The 21,870-nt window shown below is 42.2% G+C and overlaps 1 protein-coding gene and 1 long non-coding RNA gene across 8 annotated transcripts; one reads left to right on the top strand and one right to left on the bottom strand.

Moving 5' to 3' along the window:
• Positions 1-20: 20 nt before the first annotated feature.
• Positions 21-13,202, top strand: LOC137429942 (uncharacterized). Of its 2 annotated transcripts, none has more exons than XR_010984976.2 (6): positions 21-94; positions 7,663-7,718; positions 7,891-7,964; positions 11,757-11,883; positions 12,230-12,326; positions 13,088-13,202. It is a non-coding gene; the product is annotated as an uncharacterized LOC137429942 (long non-coding RNA). The 2 variants fall into 2 exon arrangements; XR_010984975.2 differs by having other exon boundaries at positions 11,757-11,940.
• On the bottom strand, positions 4,344-21,308 carry LOC137429939 (zinc finger protein 652-B). 6 transcript variants are annotated; one of them, XM_068120319.2, is made up of 8 exons: positions 21,162-21,308; positions 20,994-21,062; positions 18,535-18,623; positions 13,603-14,683; positions 12,151-12,298; positions 11,791-11,906; positions 8,302-8,452; positions 4,344-7,235 (listed from the first exon to the last, which is right to left on the bottom strand). In XM_068120319.2, exons 4-8 carry the CDS (start codon positions 14,353-14,355, stop codon positions 7,018-7,020), a joined length of 1,386 nt encoding a protein of 461 aa, XP_067976420.2. In that variant the 5' UTR covers positions 14,356-14,683; positions 18,535-18,623; positions 20,994-21,062; positions 21,162-21,308; the 3' UTR covers positions 4,344-7,017. The 6 variants fall into 6 exon arrangements, with proteins under 6 accessions (XP_067976420.2, XP_067976421.2, XP_067976418.2 ...); XM_068120320.2 differs by adding an exon at positions 15,627-15,712 and having other exon boundaries at positions 20,994-21,276; XM_068120317.2 differs by having other exon boundaries at positions 20,994-21,303.
• Between the last annotated feature and the right edge of the window lie 562 nt (positions 21,309-21,870).

Genomic DNA, 21,870 nt, shown 5'->3' with positions numbered 1-21,870 from the left:
CAAATCCAGAATGCTCGGAATGCAATGATAAACTACCCAGTGTACTTTATTGTCTCGGAAGCGGCTTTAGCAGCGGTACGGCAGACAACTCATGGTGATTATGACAGTTGGTAACTTCTAAGGCTTTCCGTACAATAAATTACTTTTAGACATTCCTCCAAACAGACGATAATATATATTTATTACGTATGAAAATGTGGAAGGATTTTTACCGCCGTCATCGACGGTGGACGGGGTTATGTTTTCACCCCTGTCTGTCTGTGAGTAGGATATCTCAAAAAGTTGGGGACGGATTCGGCCGAAACTTGGTGGAGATGTTGGGTGTGTGACAAGGAATAATTTTTTTAGATTTTAGTGAAGGTGAGGATTCGGATCCGAGATTTTTAGCCCGTCCCCTGCACAGCAACCAGCAGGAGCAGGGTTTTGTGTGTGTGTGTGTGTGTGTGTGTGTGTGTGTGTGTGTGTGTGTGTGTGTGTGTGTGTGTGTGTGTGTGTGTGTGCGTGCGCCTGCCTGCCTGTGCCTGCCTGTCCCTGTCCGGACCGTATTAACTTGTTTACCATTTGAGTTTTGTCATCAAATTTTCACCAAATCTTTATTATGATAACACGGGGAAGGCAAATTAATTAATTTGGTTAAAAGGTCAAAGGTCAGCATCACATAAAATCATTAATTTTCATCCGATTGACCTGAAATTTCAGGAATTTGCATATTGGGTCACATAATTGGTTCACCAATCAAAATCAAAAGCTAGAAGCTGATTTTTACGGCGTAGCCCATCGGGCAGAGCCGTCTAGAACAGTGTTTGTCCGTCTGTATGTATGTCCCCTCAAACGTATACCAATCAGAGCTGAGAATCTGGTCACATGACAGGGTGATCTGATTACGTCTGATGTCATTACGGCGGTGCTGCAGCTGACTCTCCATGCACCGCCATTTTGATTTATATGCCGTTCATGTCAAACATATTGTCGAACCTGTCATATATCACAATCGCCATGCTCTACCCTTACGTTTTTCATTCAGTGTGAAAAACACAAACAAACCGATTATTAAAATGATCATCATATATCGAAAGCATCGGCGTTGCTGTCTCTTCCAACAATACGGTAGGTGTAGGCCTTAGGCGTTATGACTCAACGTCCGCTTCGGACAAATTAAGCCCAAGTTTCTTAATACAGTGGTATCGTTTCAGTACTATTGTTTTTGTAGTAATAATAATATTATAGTAAATATAACCATAACACTTTAATCCCAATGTCGTGAATGGAAAGTTGATGGATTGAAGCGATGTAAAAGCGGAATTAAGGAATTCACCTCGGTTTTTATAAAAGTATAAAACACATGGACACTGCTGGAACTTCCAGGAAAGAAAAAAGTCGGTATTTCAGGAAAAAAAAAAAAATTAAAAGTGGATTTGGGGTGAATTAATGGGGGTAGAAGAGTTCAAGGTTTTGGATGGGGGGGGGGGGGAGGGAGATAAGAGATGGTGGTGAACAGCTGTTTTAAAGACCTGTAGGGGGGAGTGGGATTGAAGAGAGTGAGGGAGTTTGTTCCAGAGGTGGGAGAAAAGAGGAATGAAGGAGTGAAGGTGAGCAGAGAGTCTTGATTTTGGCAATTTCACCAGAAGAGGGTTACTGGCAGATCTTGTGCGACCAGTAGGAATATTTGGGGGACAGAGCCCAGAGAGAGCTGGGGGGAGCAAGGCCGGATAGGAGTCGGTAGAAGACAGAAAGACCACCTACCTGCCTGCGGTGAGAAAATGAAAGGCCCTCGGAGTTAGCTTCATCGTGGGAGATTCCAATGATTCTGAAAGCTTAGGTTTCAACAGCGTGAAGACGAGATAGGTGTGAGGCAGGAGCACCAGCCCAGAGGGGGAGAACAGTATTCCATTGAGCTGCGGATGAAAGCCTTGTATGTGGTGAGGAGCTCAGGTGTGCCAAGGAAGGACTTCGCACGACGGAGGATGCCCAGTCGGCGACTGGCTTTGGAGGCCAGATTTGAAATGTGGTTTTCCCAGGAAAGATCATGGCAGATAGTGAGACACAAACGATTGAGTGACAGAACTTCTTGGAGAGGATTATTCAGAAAGTGGATGGGAGGGTTGTCCAGTTGGTCTTTTCGGAGAGACATAGTAAGAGTGTGAGATTTGTCAGGATTGAAAGACATGTTCCACTTGTTTGACCAGTCTGTGATTTTGTCCAGGTCTGCAGAGAGTGAGAAGGCTGCAGATTGCCGTTCTGAGATATGAGGAATGGAGCGGCAGAGAGTAGAGTCATCAGCAAAGAGATAGAGAGGATTTTCAAGAGTCAGAGAGATCATTGATGAAGACCAGAAAAAGCACAGGGCCCAGAACACTGGAAATTTGTGGAAATGTAAATTTAAAATGTAAATAATGTAATGTAATCATGAAAATAATGTAAATAATGTAATAAATAATGTAATGTAAATAATGTAAAATGTAAATGTAAAATGAAATGTAAAAACTGGAAATGTGAAATTTACTTGTATATATACTGTAGTTTTTATTACCTGTGAAATTTTTATTACCCCCCTCCCTCCCCCCAATACCCTATAACATATTCAAATGAAACTTGATACATGGCTTTACTTTGACAAGTTACAGAACAAGTTTGAGTTTCAGGGCGTTTTAATGGAGTTATGCCTTTTTTGGACGTTATGATGTTCCGATTCGTGTTCTACAATGCTCAAAATAACATTCAATTGAGCTATCTATACCTCCATGGTCAGTTACTAGAAGACGTTAAGTCTCTTGAACCTGTAGACTTCACCGTGAGCGAGCCCTGATCGCTCCTGGTCGAACTACAATATAAAGCTATCCTCAAAAGATAGCTCTAGAAAAATTATATCCTCCGTCATTCCAAGTATTTCTTTGAAAAATTAGAACTATTCAACCTACAACACCTTTGCCCTTACCTCAATGGGGAATCACTCTCCCCCTTGTGCTGGCACCGAGCATCACGTCTGTCTCTTCTGGCTTCTGTGGAATCTCAAGCTCTCAACATTATTGAAATATTCCCTGATGACGTCAAAGCATAAGGTCTGTTGATTTTTCATCACAGGCATATCATAGCCTCTTTTTTTTTTAATGCTTCGTCTTCAGTCTAGGTGCCCTTGATCTCTCAGCACTCCTACAATCCCCGGCAACTCCAGCATAAACATCTTCTTCCAGTAAACACCTCCTGGTAACTTTTCAAGTGTGAGCCCTCTTGCTTTGAAGAAATACTCACGCCTTCGACGTCACTTCAACTTTTCCACTGCGGTTAGCAAATCTCTCTCAACATTTTGTTGAGAGATTGTTGTCCTTATTTTTCCACCGAAGCAAACTGACTCTCATCCTTAAACAGCCTAGTTTGCTATACGGATTCCAAAATTTACATTTCCGTTTGCTGCCCGTTATTGCTGAAATACGTTTTTTGACATTTGAGTTTTGACAGCATTTCCGAAGTCCAAAAATAAATCTTCAATTCCAACATTTCAAGCCCACCATAAAATGATGTCACTATTATAACAGCCTGGCTTTCAATCAAACTGCTAGGGCCCCTGGGCTTCTGGACATTCTACACATGAGTGAAGGTGTCCTCTTCAAAATGCAGGCCACACTTCTGATTCCGCGATCATTCGGGCCCGAAGTCAAGAACCTCACCCCCCACCTATTTGGTTTAAATAGCCACTAACTTGGGATATTTTGGCCACTAAAACAAAACAGTCCATGGTCATCTGCCAATAGTGTAAATCTCACATCTACACAACTCTTCCCAATCACACGTTTATTCATTGGTTTTGCAGTCATTTCCAAAGCACACACAGAAACAATCAATACGAGAGTCAATATAAACAAATGGCAGCCCGAGAACAACATTCAACGGGTTACACCTCTTGCGAAAGTTGTCTAACTTTCTGAAGGGATGGTAGATCCCATTGTAATCGGTCTGTGTGTCTGTGTGTGAGTCCGCATGCAGATCTGCTTTAATATAGATCTTCATTTTCAGATCTATTGTAACCTCTACACTCTGGTGAGGCTCTGCATTGTTAAATGCCGTCTTGGTTAACACAATCGTAAGACGGTCAATTTGGGAGAAATTTGCGTGAACCTAACTTTAAAGTTTTGAAACTTAGACATTTGCTTGATGAATATTACATCTTAAATTTGATGTAGAAATCAACATCAGTAAACATTTTGGACTGCATGAGCTCTTTAAGCGATCTGTACGGGGCCCACTGAGGTCTGAAGCAGCCACAGCGGTTAGGGCCACAGACTGAAAATTAGGGCCACAGAAAAAGCAGCCACAGACTGAAAATGTTCAAATGACAATCCATAATGCACAGGCGAAAATGTACCATGTTTATTTCCTCTCTGTTAAGTCATCCATGAAAAGCACTGTTTACATATGAAAAGGAGACAGTATAAAAATCTTTCACAGTTTGTCTTCTCTTTCCACAACAAAAATAGAAACATACTTATAATTGGTTATGTTAACAATATAGCGACAAATGTAAATGGAAAATTTGCAATACAAGTACAATAATAACAAATACAATTCTAAGAGCAGTTCTACACACTAGTTGCCTTTCCTTCCCTCATTAAGTCCGAACAATAAACTTAGCCTTTTCATAAAAAGGTAGTGTTTAAAAGGCTCCTTGCACAAGTACAAGCAACGGCTCGTGCTTGGTGGAATGTTATTTCTTTCTTTTTAAAATAATAAACAAAAGGGTCGTGGGTGACTTGCAAGCCAAATGCAGTGATATAAACAAAAACATAATAATAATGATAATAATAATAATAATAAGCATACAACGGCACTACAGCAGCAAGATCAACCGTCAAGACGAATGATCAGACAGAATATAAAAAAATATTAACAATAATTTAGAAAAATAAACGAGCATACAACATTTTACAAATGTGTACGAAAAAAAAAAAATTCAAATATTTCCAAATTGTAATTTGCCCTTGGAAGTATTTTGAAAGGTTTCTGTGAAAGGGAAAGGAAACGCATGCCAGGATTTGTTGTAGGCCTACATTTAATTAGCAGAACCAATCATTTAAAAAATAGATTGCTCGATTCACGTTTCCGCAAGATTATAAGACTTCTTTGTTTATTCCCAAGCAGAGCATTTTGATCTACAAGCATTTTATTATTTTAAGGGGGCAAAGAACAGCGGTAATTAAATTAACAACCGTGTCAGGCAATGGCATAATATGCTTTACTGTGCTTTGCAAAGTCCTGACAAGCGAGCTCAAAAAGGTCCATTTTGACATTCCTACAACACCTGATATTGTGGTGTAAACATGCACTTTTGAAGCGATGTATTTCTCGCTTTGAGAGACCTGGGCACTTTGCAGATATACATTTTAAAACATGGTTTTGTGATACTCTGAAAGTGCCGTCTACGTCGGAATGGTGGCCCGTCCAGAATTGTAACCATTGCCACGGGTCTGCTTGGGCAGAACCGACACTTTAAATTAGAGAGTTCATAGAACATCTTACCCTGCGCAGTCTTGAGAAAAAAGACGTAGGAAGAGTCTTTTCAACTCTTGCTTTGTGTTTCCGAGCACAATCTATATTTCACCTGAGCCCTGATTTTGTCTGAATCTCGATATTCCTCAACGCAGAGAGTGCGAGCAGCAAATTTGTTTGGTCGAGACGGCGAAAAAGAGCATATTTTGTCCAAGTACTGTTAAACTAGAGGTTTTTGGAAGTGCCAACAAGGCCATTTGTGTTCTACAGTGCTCAAGTTTATAATTCAATTGAAATAAAATAAGATTTTAAAGTTGTAAAAAAAAAAAAAAAATCAGAAATTTACCACTGTTCATGCACCATCTTTTACACCACCTTATTTAACACGTTCCATTAGTTGTTCATGCCTGTTGTTTGTGTCCTTTATGGAATCCCTAAAAACAGTAAGTTTATCGTTTGGAATGATTTTCTATTTTGTTTGAGTGCCTGACAGGTACACAGTAAAACAATTATCTTGCTCCTCTCTATTCATGCGCGATCGGGATGAGATTCCATACAATTTGCCAAATTCAGAGCCAAAGTACTGCTAAACTGCAGGTTCATGTTCCGATTTGTTCCAATTCGTGTTCTGCAGTGTTCAAAATATATAATTCAATTGAAATTAAGTTGTTCCTCTACCATATAATAATGTCTGTAGACAGACAGGGTGAACCAATTGCTTAACCCCACTTTGCGCTTTGCGCGTGGCATTAAAATAGGAGTGTGTGTTTGTGTGTGTTACACTGCCGTTCACCCAATTACCAGTATAGGACAAGTGTGCATGGGTAGTGTATGTGAAAGTGCCATACAGTAACCTAAACACAAAATGAAGACTTCAAAACGAAGGCAGATTACCGTTTTACTTACTGCTCAAGCGCAAAGTTTCACCATGTGCCAAGTGGTGTTGGAGCTTGTATTATACAACAACGCTGCCTCTTTAAGCACCCAGTATTTCCATAAAACATCCCCCTAGTTTGTAAAACATGAACACTTCAAGGTATGAAATGAGGCAGTAACATACTGCAAAAGCTTAAAAAAGATTCCAGGTAAAATAGGTAAATGTACAATTTGCACATCGCTGGTGCACAAGGTAGTTACCAAAATGAAGCAGACTCTCGCTGTGAACTACGTTTCATGTCTCTTCCAGATGAAGATTCCAAACAGCACCTCCGACACAATGCAAATGCTAAGTTGAGTGCAAATAAAATGGAATTTGTAACTGGGTGTACACTGCTCGAATCTCACAAAAATGAAAGTTCCTAAAAGGATTTACTTAGCAAACAGCCACTGGTGCCGTTTTGGCGATTACCAAGGTGTGCTTTCACAAGCCTCGGGTGAGCTGCCAAAGCAATTCAGGAAGGTCACACCCAGCTGTGCAAATAGGTGGTAAGGAGGAAATAATAAAAATATAATCATCACATGGCAAGCTTGGTAATTGGAACTCCGCGCTTGCAAAAGTGCGAAAAACGCATAAGAACCTCAGATCACACGAGAGGATCAGAAGTCGGGAGGGATGTGGACGTCCATGTTGACTCTCTCAAGTGCAAGTTGGCAACGTTCACGGTGAGTCTTGAGCATGTTAGAAAAGCGGAATCGCTGACCGCAACCTTCGCAGGCATATGGCTTCTCGCCGGTGTGAGTACGACGGTGTCGCTTCATGTTGGGCCGGCTCGTAAAACTCTTCCCACACACTTCACACACGTATGGCTTCTCACCTGCGTCCACGGCGGTATGCTAGTGAATACTGCGATGAGACACTGGGCAAATTGAAGTCGAACAGGTGACAATAAGCTTGTTCAGACTGACAGGGGAAAATGCCAAGGTATTTTAAACCGACGTCATTGCAATAACACCGTCACATCCTTTCCAAGTGATGTAATCTGAGAAAATAAGCCACTGTGAGGGGGTAATTGCACAAGATGTACATATCAGGTTGAATTGAATGCACTATTACAGAGTAACTTAGCATCAAAACACTCATTCTTATTTACTGAATCTAATGCATAGCTTTGCAGCAACTTTTTGGGGGGGCTTGTTCTTGTTTTATTTGGGGGGGAAGGGCGTGTAGAAAGGGGAGGGTGGTCACGATGAAATGGGTGCAATGTACGAATGAATTCATTCATAAACTGATTTATCGAACAGCTTCCTGGCTGCAGTGACGAGGTGGACACAGGAGACAAGGACATTTGTTAAAACAGGTGAATAAACTCTGTTGTACAAGTGGCCTGTAAGTCACTTTTACCCTGCTCAATTGTTAATTCCTTTAGTGGTCTGGTGGTGCTAGGTTTCTCACCCCTTCACTCCCCTGAGCTCTGCATTCTGGGTTTGAATGCCGACCCAGCTATAAACTCTCATCTTGGTGTTTTGCAGGCAGGGCAAAGCACAAATGCCATCCCTCGAATGGACATTAAGTCAGAGGACCCATTTACCAGCATTGGCCTTTGGTGAGCATCAAATATCCCACGGTGTTTTTCACAAAGAGTAGGTAAGCTATTGCCACACCCTCAACAAATTTCAAATTCCTGCCCAAATCACCTCCAGTTGAATATGCTGCATCGGACGACCCATCAAGGATTGGTTATAGCCTCCAAACGTTTCTCAAGTAGTCATGCAACCGCTTGCAAACTGTTTGATTTAACATGCATAGAACCCTTCCGCTTTTAAACAGGGAATGATGTCAGGTGAGACCCTTGTGGGAATCTCATCTAGATTTAAAAGCAACCAATGACAAAAGAACAGCATGAAGAGGAATGAAAGGTTTGGCAAAGAAGAAAAACCTACCAGTATGAACTTTCAAGTGCTCATCAAAGTACTGCTTCATGCTGAAGTCCTTTCCACACCACTGACACATGAACTCTTTGTGTCCCAGGTGGATACTCATGTGGTTACGTAGCTGGTACCGGTACATGTAACATTCTGTGCAGTTCTCAAACTGAAAACACAAACAGCTTCTTGCCCACCATAAAAAAGATCGACTTGCACTAAAGTACTTAATGGAAAAGAAAAAAAAATACAGACTCTTTAATCCTAATTTCCACATTCTCATTTTGACCATTTCAAAACAGATTTTTGACTCGAGAACTACTAGTTTTAAAAACACATGCAAACTTGGCCAAAAAACATCAAACACGTAGTGGAGACAAAAACACTAAACAACATATTACAAATGGAAAGTGAATTCTTGGTTATATCAGAACGAGCTGATTCGCAACTGGTCACGCATTGTTTAACCTTCTCCCATCTTCCCCCATCCAAAACCTTGATCTTTTCTACCCCCGCTAATTTCACCCCAGATTCACTTTTTTGAAATACCAACTTCCTTCCTGGAAGTCCTTGCAGTGTCCTTGTGTTTTATACTTCTCCCACCCCTCCCCCCTTCCCATGCCTTCTCCCCCCAAGCCCTCCCACAGATCTCTCGATGTCCCTGCTCTCAAATGTTGTGTTTGTGTGCTTCCCCTTCTCTCCCCATGTTGTCTACCGCTCTACCCTTATTACAGGTTTTGTGTGTCTGTTTGATTTTTTGTGTGATAAATGTTAGCTCTTTCACAAGCCTCGATCCTGTATACAAAAAAACCAAAAAAAAAAACCTCAATATGGGGCCGTTCAAACATTAAGTAACGCTATTTTTGTAGGGAGCTGCGTTCCGTGCATGTTGACAGCTTAATTAAACCTTACTAATACTTTTATGAGTAACACTCGACCCAAACAAAGTCAATGGAAATCTGACACAAGAAACCCAGGCAGTATAATCAGCAGAGGCCTACAGGCCTGACGTCTTAGGCCCACCATAAAACCAAGATGGTGGCCATATTATTTCATCTGGGTGCCATGGCCATGGTGGGTGGAGCAAAGCAACAAATGTGAGTGGGGTCCAACAGCTGTCCGAACAATGCGTGCACATTTCAAAAATCGACCCACAACAGGAACCACAGCAACAACAACCACGCGGGGCTCTTGTACAAAAACTGGCAGTGAAAAAAGTTAATGATGTAAATGTATCAAATACTTTCAAATACTTTTAATGAAAGCTTTTAGGTTTAATAATTTACCATTCATATCTAACAATTCTTAAACATTTTCAGTTAATCCCATCATACTGTCAGCAGGGGGAATAATTCAATATATTCAATGAAAATATTGATCGATAAGGCAGAAAAGCAGAAATCTGTCTACTGGGGAAATTCTGCCCACGAGGAGCAGGGGGAGGGTGGGTTTTCTTGAATTGTTCCATGGACTGTGAAGAGAAAAGCAGAGTCACAAGATGGTGTCATGGGCCTATAGAGTGCTCTGGTAAGTTATATTACTTAGCTTAAAGGTTACCGTTTGTGTGTGTGTCTTATCTTAAGTCAAGTTTATGCTTGTCTTTTGTATGTCTGATTTTGCAAAAGCTCTTCTGTGAGCATTAAACCCGAAGAAAAGAGGGGAATTTACAGAAATATTAAGAATATTGGAACTTCCAATTTCCTGAACTTACGTATCTGATACGACAAGAGGGCCATGGAACATCATCAATCCAGTGATGGAATGCCACCAGAAGCACCACCCACTGGAATGCCACTAAAGTTAAATCCGGCATGTCCGGCATAATCCGGCATGGTGAACGCTTTGAGAAAAATCTACTTTCGACTTTGCCGAATAAAATAAATGGAGGAGTTCTCAGTAAATTGAGACACCGTGTGCAGAATTGCAAGAAATTATTAATTATTCCTACAAAGTTTGTGACGATGCACGAAGTGGTAAGAAGGACACGCAAGCAAACACAGACAGAGAGACAGACAGACACCATCCTCTTATTCATAGATAACCAGTTATCACAAGGATTTTGCAAGAGAGACATGCAATGGAAGTCCATTTCATTTTTAAACCCTCAAATAATGATTAGCTTTTTGTAAAAGAAAAACTAACACGAGATTGTAAGAGGCAGATATGAAAGTTTCTCAACATTTGCGAGATTATTTTTCCCCAAATAACTCATCCATTCATTGGCAATTTTTATCAATCTGCTAGCAAGTAGAATCTGCCTTTGACCTTTTGTATATTTAATTATATCATTTCTAGTCTTAACTCTATTTCATCAGATGTGATCGTATTATGCGTGGCGCACACACACACACACACACACACACACACACACACACACACACACACACACACACACACACACACACACACACACACACACACACACACACACACACACACACACACACACACACACACACACACCTTTAATCAATGCAAAATCGAAGATTTTTCAAGTATACTGATCCGTTGAGTTTGTTATTTTGTCTGCTTGTCACTCACCTACAGGTCACAATTCCAAACCGATCGTCACAATTCTAAACCGATCGTCATGAAACTTCACCGAGTTGTAGAGGTCATCACAATGCCTATTCATTTTGAGGTCAAAGGTCATCTGAGATCCAATTTCTAAAATCGCCATTTTTCATCTGATTGACTTGAAAATTGAACACCATTTGCACATTGAGTCACTAAATAGGGAAACCACCTATTTTATTTTTTTTAGGTCAAAAGGTCAAACATCAAAATTCTAAAATCATTAATTTTCATCTGAAAAGCCGTCACTTTCATCCTATTGACCCGAACTTTGATCAAGATCCTCAATTTTAATCTTGATGAAATGGACAATTTGATGGATCAATGGCAACCTTCTTTTGGGGGGAAGGATAGATTTTGCAAGTATCGTGCCCTGCATGTCGTCTTGTTTTTTCATTTCTGTTCATCACAATTCTCTCACATATACAACACACACACACACACACACACACACACACACACAACACACACACACACACACACACAACACACACACACACACACACACACACCGTTCTGTTGGGGGCGGGGGGTGGAGATTAATACACACAACAAACAACAAGCAATGAAATTAAAAACGAAATAAATAAAATATTTGGTAATTATTTAGTAATTACTTCGTCATTTGTATGCTGGATATACACACATGCATGCACACACACACACATACACACACACACACACACACACGCACACACACACACACACACACACTAAAAAACACGTGATCACACGAAATGGAATTCGAACTTGGGGTCACAGAATCACAAACCAACGACTCCACTGATGTACAAAGCAGTTTTGGTATGTTGGAATTTATCCAGAGAGGCAACTTTGAATCAAACCTATACCAGTGTGCTGTAGATTGAGAATTAATCACGTGTATTTTTGTATTTCAGGAAATGGAACTGGCACGGGGAATGGTGGCCAAACCTTGCATTTGTAGGGTTTTACTCCCGTGTGTTTCATGCTGTGCACCTTCAATGACATGCTGCGTTTGAAGGACTTCCCACACGTCTCACACGTGTAAGGCATGTCCTTCCTGTGGGCTGGGCAGGGTGGAATGCATGCAGTCATACAGCAGTAAGTACATTGATAATTCACAAACTGGCAAGGTTAGGAATGGGAGGCAGAAGGAGGTGTGGGGGGAACGATTTGGTTTTGGTTGCTCAGTAGTCTTTGTTGCTGCTCAATCAAGATTACTTCAATGTAATAATGTTTCCTTGATTTGGTGAGCCACCTGTTTGCAGACAGATCAATTACAGAGTAAACTGCCTGCCCCTTGGCCCTTACCAATAAGATGTTTTTTAACTTGCGCCGCCGTGAAGAACTTTTTTTCACAAATCTCGCACGCCACTTTCCTTTCCCCCAGCCCGTGCACGGTCTTGATGTGCTGGTGGAGAGTCCATAGCTTCTTAAAGGTCTTTTCACAAGTGAAGCACTGCACAAAAAGTGCCATCGAGACAAAGGTTCATGTCATGTACAGATTATTACATTCAAATATAAATTGAAACAGGTTATGACATCCATTTTATGATTACATTATTATGATTTATGGGAGCGAGACATGGGTAATGAATGTAGAGCAGCAACGAAGGCTGGAAAGGGTGGAAATGCGAATGGTTCGATGGATGTGCGGAGTATTGTTGAGAGAGAGGAAGACAAATGATGAATTGCGAAAGATGATGGGAATATTGCCTGTGATTGATGCTGTGAAGAGGAACAGGTTGAGATGGTTTGGTCATGTATTGAGGAAGGATGAAAGTGACTGGTTGAGAAGAGTGATGGAAGTTAATGTAGAAGGAAGTAGAGGACGGGGAAGACCGAGAAAGACTTGGCTAAAGATGGTGGAAGAAGAAATGCGGGCAAGGGGGTTAACAAGGAGAGATGCAGAAAATAGGGCAAAATGGAGAAGATTGTCATGGGGACCGCAAGGCTAACCCCCGCTCTAGCAGGGAACATGGCCTTAAAATGCATGTTGTTGTTGTTGTTGTTGTTGTACGACATCCATTCCCTGAACCCTTTTTTCTTTTTTCTTTTTTTTTTTTGTATACAAGATCGAGGCTCGTGAAAGAGCAAACATTAATCACACAGAAAGACAAACAGACACATAAAACAAATAATATCGGGAGCGGTAGACAAGATGGGGAGAGATGGGGAAGGACACAAACACCGAGACTGAGACACTGAGACACAAACCCTTTCCCTGTATTCATGATGAATGGTGCAGGTTTCCTCTTCACGTGGATGACACATGACTGAAATAACACGTGAGTGTGGTCTTTCTTAGTGAGCTGATAAAATCGAACAGTCCAGATGAAATAAAAGGAAAGTTTTATCACTTACAGCTTGTGTTAGTGGAGTAAAGGAATACTATTGTTGTGGTTTCACCAATGCACCCCCAACCATACCAGAGACGTGTCGTTTCCCAGATGAGCTATGCCATTAATTAGATTTGTAGGTTAGATTCCCTTCCTGTGTCTATAGGTTTGAACGATACATATGCGTTGAGGGGTTTTATATATTGGTGTTGCAAAGATAGCCAAAAGGACAACCACACAACCGTTGTGGAACACTGCCATATCTAGAGCAGGTAGGTGTATTTGGATGATGCAGCAAGCCGACAAATAGCACTCGTAAATACAAAGTGTTCAATTTCAGGCACTAATGGCAGTCATCCTATTTTTTAAAAATCCACGGAAACTTTAACTTGGATGAGCGGAAAATTATAGGTGGAGGTCTCACCTGGATGTTCCTTTCACAGTCAGTCTGCTGGTGGAGTGTTAGCTCCTCTTCCTTGGCATACCGCTTCCCGCACTTGTCGCAGACTTGGTTGCGCTTGTGTGTAACACTCAGGTGTTTCTGCAGGTAGATCTTGTTGTTAAAGACACGCGAGCAACGTACGCATGGGTAGCGCTCCTTCTCCTCAATCTTCACCTTGCGTGGGACCATGGCCGATCGCTTGCGGGCACGCTTACGACCCTCGCGCGGTGCAGAGAGAGGTGGTCTTCCCCTGCGCCGGCGAAGCCGCAGGCGACCATCCTCGGTGCCAGAGCCCTCGTTTTCCTCAGGGGGCTCCACTTTAGTCGTGAGGGCTCCGGCAGCCATCTCCTCAGAGCCCTGGGAGACATGCAGAGTCTGGTTATTAAGGTTCAGCTCAACGATGATCTGATTTTCACAGTCAGGATGCAGGCGTGGACGCCCACTTCGCCGGGCTTCCTGCAAACCCCTGAAGGTGGAAACATTTTCCTCCTCTTCCTCATTATCCTCAATGTTGCCTGCCTCCCAATTACAGATGCCCTTCTTGCCCGAGGCCAAAACCAGCTCATCGTCTGATTCCGAGTCCTCTGCATCACCTTGGTACACTATTTCACCATCATCAGGTACCGAAGACTCCTCGTCAACCGAGGGAAAGGGCCTTCTTTCTGTATACAGTCTGTCACGTGCAACGCCCGTGCCAGCAGCCTCACCGCGTAGTGCTACGGTGCGGAACGACATGGAAGCCTAGAAGAGCCTGTGTCACTGTGAGCTGGGTTTGCTCAACCTGGGCTGCCAAGAAACTGGACGAGCACCATCCAGGCCTCCTACCAGTACAGGCTTCTACCTGCCACAGGAGTATTGGGGCCCTGGAGACATGCAAAACATGAGGTGCGGTGGAGATGCACCCGCAGTGTTCTCCGACCATTCAAGCCCGTCGTAGTGTAGCCCCGTCAGCGGCTTGGCAAGATCAGCAAAGTGTATGCCGCCAGCATACTGCAGCAAGGGACCTGGCCCACAGCTGCCCTGGTCTTCTGTGACAATTACTGATGGCTGATCTATGTGCGATCTAAACAAACAAAAAAAAAGGTGAATGATGTATAAATGATAATACAAAAATTGACATGCAAACACAAAAAGTAAATGTGAAATTAAAAGTGAAATAATGACAAAAGGACATGCAGGTGAGTATGGAAATGGGAAAAAATAAACAAAACTTAAAAACTACCTTGTGTACAAAATACGTTTTAAACAAAACTTTAAAAATAAATAAATAAGTAATGTACAAATACAGGAATGGAAATTAAATGCTCTGGGATTGAAATTGCAAGCTGAGAGACTACCTGGAAACGTTTTATTCACCGGAGATTAGGGATTGAAGAAGGAGGGGTTGGGGTGGGAGTTAACTCGAATAATAATCACTTCATCCCATGTTTCTCTTCACTGAAGAATTTGGTAAATAACAATTTACTACGTCACGTATGTCGTTTGGTCAGCATGTCCATCATGCACCTGCAAGTTTCGAATTTGTGCATGCAGGTTTGGGGCATAAGGGTGACTCTCCAAATAAAGAATACCTGCATTGCTATTAAAGGGAAACTGAATTCTCAAACTTTAAACTCTCAGGGAAGGCCTGCTTGGCATGTCCATCTGAACCTGTGGTGCATGATGCTGGGTACCCGGATTTTAAAAAAAATCCCGTAATTATACTATAATTATGTATTTGTCTGGTGTCTGGTGCGAGTACATTCTCGCCATTCACCTGCCTGGTCTGTGATCGATTCCTGACCCAACTCTAAACTGCCATCTTGGTGCTCCACTGGCAGGATGGTTGTATCGAGTGCGCAGTCCTTTTCCTACGGAGGGTTCATTAAGCTTGCTGCCCTGCTTGTGGCTATAAATGATAGCACTGTACCTTTACAATAAAAAGAGTAGAGCCACAGGCACATGTGTGCCGGTACGCTTTTCAATTCCTAAATTCCTGCCCTGAACAAGGGCTGCTTAAAGAGTACCCTACAATGGAGTAGCAAGGCGTCCTGGATAAGCTCGCAGCCTTGGAAATGTTCACAGGCACAGGTCGTTGGTGCCCTGATGCCTCCTGAGGGGGTGTGGGAATAACATCCAATTCATATAAAACCTCCCCATTTGACAATCGTAGTGTCAGTGAAAAGTAAACAACCGAAAACATCAATCATTTTGGAAGAAAAAGAAGTGTAAATTTGCCAATTGGTGGAACGTCTGATATTTAAGTCACAATTGCGAAGACACCCAGTGAAATGGCAATTGGTAAATGGTGAACGTGATAATTTGTTGATACATACTCAGGTTTTCTAATGTTGACATATGACTACGTCTGTTGTGCCTCGTAGTCAGGGTGGAAGTTTAGGTTTATTAATGTTGTGAAAAGATCAATGGCGATGTTGACGTGGACCTTGGTAGATGAAATTGTTGATGTCTGATTGGTGTGTAGAATTTGAAGCTGAGATGGTTTGTAATTGTTGGCATGCTGCTGGAGTGCTGCTGAGCAAACGATATTTTTGCCAAATGTGCGATAGTGTGGATCGCCATTGTAAGTGATGCCGTGAAATGATGTAACGCGTCATAAAGCGACGTACACTTGGCCATGGGAAAACACAGGTTTTTCCAGGTGAAGGCCAAGTCTTCATAGTCATTTGTCATTGGGCTATAATTATTGTTATGGCAAATGGTGGTCGGATTTGGAACTGGTGACGACAGAAGCTGAATGATATAGTGGTGATTTTTTTGAAATAGCTTAGAGATGATGCAACAACGCAATAAATGACTCGTCAAAAATAAACTTACCAAAAAGACATTCGCCAAATCAATGCACAATACATAGTTGAGAGCGATGGGTTTTGTAGGTTTTCTTTATCATCAGAATATTTGTCCAAGGTTGGCACTCAGGTAGTTATAGTAAATAGATGATTTTCACGCATAAAACGGACGGTAACGTGGCAAGATGGCGCGGAGCAGGATCACTTGATTGAATTTTTAAAGAAGAAGAGAAGTGATAGAAGGTTGGGTGCCTGATCATAAATAAGCAAAGTCCTAAATATATGTTATTGTACGTATATGAAAAATTGTCTTGCGGCATTTACGTAATGGGTTTACGTCAGGACTTCTATGTTCCACGTGATTCACCTTTTTATTATTTTTGGTATTTCATCTTTTTATATCAGTTTTTATTAACAAATGAAAGTTTTTGTTGTGACATTGATCTTCCTCGTGTGCAAATATTTTTTAGTTAAGTCACATGCATTTCACAAACAACCAGGGACTCCCAATGGTGAGATGCGGTGGCTTCCACAGAAGCTAGCTGAGTTTCATATTGATGCTTAATGACGCATTTTTTAAATTAATAAAGAAAAGTAAGCAACTTGATATTGATCAGATGTAGTAATTCGCTGTTGTCAAATTTTGAGTTCAATTTGCCTTTAATTTTAGCAGCCTAATTATAACACAACGAGAAAGCATCTCAAAATGCAAAGCCCATCCATGTCCGCTTTGTACTCAAGCTAAACTCGATAAAACGACAATTAAAAAAAAAACTGTACATCCTTATCTTCTTCTAGCGTACCAAAAAATAATGTGTATTTGTCTGTCCCCCTTCATAAGGACGATCTGAGTCGCGTTTTAAAGGCCAATCTTTTAACATAACTGCGTGTTCCCTACGGTCTGTTTTGGAGGATTAAACAAACTCGAAAAGCAATTATATCTCTTCTATTGGAATTGTAGACGGTGAAGTGCAAGCCGAGCCTCAATGGCGGTGTGCAGATTTCTTTTTAAATAGCAATAAATACAAGCCACAGGGAGGTGAAATTAGCTGCACGTGATGTGCAATGTGCACAAAGTAAAATGAATGTTCATTTATGTCAGTGGGATGTCTAATAAATAAAGAAATATATCAGCCCACCCAACCGCTAGGCCAAGGAAAGCTTCAGACTTTGACATGCTCACCAGGCAATACCGCCCGTCATTTTTGATGGGCTTTTATACTAATCCTTACAATAATTCACGGACCAGTGTGTGTGTGTATATGTGGGTTTGTCGCGATACTCCTACAGATCTGGGCCGATTACATCCAGACTTGCTACATAGGATCAGCATGCCCCAAATTAGTGTATCGGAAGGGGTGTTTTTATCTTTGCCGGTGGTCTTGGAGAGTGGAGGTGGATGCAAATTCTCTATGTAAATACATATCATGTAGGATGTAGGGGCTCCAGGTGGAAAAGAGTATTACAAGACCTCACCCATTACAGTACAGTATTCCTGCCCCCACGTTTTCCATTGCTGTGAGGTGTTTTGAATTACACATCGAGAGGTATTTGGAATTACACGTTTGAACAAGGATAATAACAAAACCACCCTGGCTGCTCCCTTAGGGAGCGGGCGGGCCCTTTAGTTTTACCAATTTGTGTTCTCCATATTGTCATAATAAAGGTTTGTTGAAGATTTGATGACAAAAGATCAATTGGTAAAAATGTTATGTCTGGGCAGACACACTGAAGTTCAATGGTAAATAAATAAATAAACACAGAAGCGATTTTAAAAAAAATGGAACTTCTTGCACTTGATATGCTGCGGCTGGGCTAATAAGGGCTATTTATAGTTACTATGACTTTGCCCTTTCACATTTTGACCTAATTTTACTTATTTTCTCCATTTTCTCCTGATAAAGGATTGTTAAAAATTTGATGATAAAAAGCTCAAATGGTAAAAAAAAGTTATTGCCTGGACACACAGACACACACACACGCACGCACATACGTGCACACACACGAGCAATAATTATAAAACCACATCTCCCGCTGTGCAGGTGGACAGGCTAATAAGATCCTAAACCAACCGATTATGGTACACAGATGTATATACCAGTGAAGGAAGTGTAAAGCTCCTTACTTCCTCAGCAGTGGTGGTGGAACAATGACTTGAACGATGCCGAGGATTGTTGGAGCAGGTGAAATCCTCAGTTAACCAGGCATCCTCACCTGCATGAGGAGGAAAATGAGCCTCGGTGTAATCAGAAAAGGTCAAAAGATTCTCTGGGGAATTATAGTAAGTGGCAGATGTGGTAAGAAATGGACAAAATGATGAGTGGGGCAATGGTTGGAGAGATAAAGACATAAGAAGGTGCTAAAAGCGTAAAATGCAACTACAGTATATGGTGAGGAAACCAAACAGACAGCACAGTAGGGAGAGGGAGAGAGGGAGAGAGAAAGAGAGGGAGAGAGGGAGAGAGGGAGGGAGGGAGAGAGGGAGAGAGGGAGAGAGGGGGAGAGAGAGAGAGAGAGAGAGAGAGAGAGAGAATGTATGTTAATGGAGGAACGTGGTATAGGAGACCAACCCATGAAAAGTGAGGAGTAAATAAATAAATAAAAGAGGGAAAGGAAAACGAAACCAAACAAGTGTCAATGAGTGGGCAGCAGGGATGCTAACAAGGATTTGGGCAATATGGAGGACAAAAAAGGAGAAAATGTGCAGCAAAGTGAGGGAATGACCATGCAAAGGGTTCCACCATGTAGTAATGGATACAGAAAGGGTTGAGCGAGGGAGGTTGTGTTGAGTAGGTTGAGAGTGGAGGTGTGAACACGATGCAGCGATGGTGTTAAAGAGGGCACTGTGTGGTGATGAGATGGAGGGAGGGGGACACCATGCAGTACTAGGTGAGTGGATGATACTATACTGTATTGGTGATGGGAGAAGGGCATCATGTGGTAATGTAGTGGTGGTCGGGGGACATCATGCAGTACTAGGTGAGTGGATGATACTATGCTGTATTGGTGATGGGAGAAGGGCACCATGTGGTAATGTAGTGGTGGTCGGGGGACATCATGCAGTACTAGGTGAGTGGATGATACTATACTGTATTGGTGATGGGAGAAGGGCATCATGTGGTAATGTAGTGGTGGTCGGGGGACATCATGCAGTACTAGGTGAGTGGATGATACTATGCTGTATTGGTGATGGGAGAAGGGCACCATGTGGTAATGTAGTGGTGGTCGGGGCACATCATGCAGTACTAGGTGAGTGGATGATACTATGCTGTATTGGTGATGGGAGAAGGGCACCATGTGGTAATGTAGTGGTGGTCGGGGTACATCATGCAGTACTAGGTGAGTGGATGATACTATGCTGTATTAGTGATGGGAGAAGGGCACCGTGTGGTAATGGAGTGGTCAGGGAACATCATGCAGTATTAGGTGCGTGGATGATACTATACTGTATTGGTGATGGGAGAAGGGCATCATGTGGTAATGTAGTGGTGGTCGGGGGACATCATGCAGTATTAGGTGCGTGGATGATACTATACTGTATTGGTGATGGGAGAAGGGCATCATGTGGTAATGGAGTGGTCAGGGAACATCATGCAGTATTAGGTGCGTGGATGATACTATACTGTATTGGTGATGGGAGAAGGGCATCATGTGGTAATGTAGTGGTGGTCGGGGGACATCATGCAGTATTAGGTGCGTGGATGATACTATACTGTATTGGTGATGGGAGAAGGGCATCATGTGGTAATGTAGTGGTGGTCGGGGGACATCATGCAGTATTAGGTGCGTGGATGATACTATACTGTATTGGTGATGGGAGAAGGGCATCATGTGGTAATGTAGTGGTGGTCGGGGAACATCATGCAGTACTAGGTGTGTGGATGATACTATACTGTAATTGGTGATTGGAGAAGGGCACCATGTGGTAATGTAGTGGTGGTCGGGGAACATCATGCAGTTGTGTTGTGGGGTGAACACCATACAATGATGTTGTTGGTGGGCAGATAATATGTGGTTATATATGGTGTTGGGGTCGGAAGGAGGGAGGGACATCATGTATTTATAATGTTTGAGAAATGGACACAATGTGATTATGGTGTTTGGGGAAGGGAAAGGTGGGGGGGAGGGAGGGGGGTGAGAACAGATAAAATTTAGTTATAACGAGGGTGGATGCCATGCGGCTATGGTATCGGGCCCAGGGCACCATACGGCTGTGGTGTAGAGGGGTAGACATGATGTTTGGGGAGGAAGAGGGCAGACACCATTCAGTTATGAACTTGAGAATGGACACCATGCAGTTATTATGTTGGACCCAGGACACAATGCAGTCAATGAGTGGTGGGGAGCGTCATGTGGTAATAGAGTGGTGGGGTGGGGACAGGGCACCATGCAGTAATGCCATAGTGTGATGATACCAGTGGTGAAGGAGCGGTGGGGGCGGGTGGTACATCATGCGGTCCAAAGGACTTCCATTCAGTCATACGTCGGAGGGTAGAGAGAGGTAGGTATATTATTATTATTATAGAATCAATCGAGCAGGTGATGTGAAACGCCCGGGACTGTCCGACAGCAACGGCTTCCAACCTCGATAGGGCGGCTCCACCGCCGCCGCCTCACACCCCAGAGTGGTGGTCTTCTCCGACCTGCACGGTCCTGCCGGGGTCACCAAGGTGGCACAACGGTTCACTTGACAATGACCAAGTACAGATATAAACAATGATCAGGAATGGAGAACAATGAACAGTATCGTACTGGGAGCTCAGGATGCTGCGTGCTTTAGTACAAGAAAGCCCACACAACGGGGCCAGCTTTAATAGCTTTCCTACTCTTCGTGTCGCTCTTTCCTCGATGCCATCTTAGTCCAAGACGCGACGCCGAAAGCCTCTCCCTCATTGGCTCGTTTTGTCACATGGGCCGAATGGTTGTCATACCGTTTCTTGGCCGCTTTCACTTCCATGATCACTTTAAGCTTCACGATGAGTCTAATGATACCTGCCGCTGCCGCTCTGTTTCTCAACAATACTTCATGTCTGTGTTACTTTCATTTGATTTTTTCCCCGTTAATCGATTCGTTAATTCGTTTTCCTCTCAGTTGACAATGCGCTGAAGTTCGTGTCTCAAAGATTAATTCCTTTTATTTTTACCTTGTTTTGAATACCTTATTATTTATTTTATTTTAATCTTATTCTGGCATTATAATATAATTTATTTGCCATTGGCAGGGCGACTTTTTAATTCGAATTAGGCGGTGTATAAGTATCAGTAATGCATGCTTTTTTTTTTTAATCTGCAGCTGTATTTTATAATCTAAAAAATAAAGAATCAAATAAAACTATTTTAATTGTTCAAAATAGTTCCAAAAAGCTTCATTACGCAAAAAAAAAGAGCTCGAAATATTTTTAAAAACTGAGTTATATATTTATTAGGTACGCAGAGAGGGCGGATTTATGGTTTATGCTCT

This window comes from Myxine glutinosa, chromosome 6 (assembly GCF_964187855.1).
Source record: "Myxine glutinosa chromosome 6, kmMyxGlut1.1, whole genome shotgun sequence".
Lineage (NCBI taxonomy): Eukaryota > Metazoa > Chordata > Myxini > Myxiniformes > Myxinidae > Myxine > Myxine glutinosa.
The sequence above is the reverse complement of the archived record's forward strand: the minus strand, read 5'-3'. Positions and strand labels throughout refer to the sequence as shown.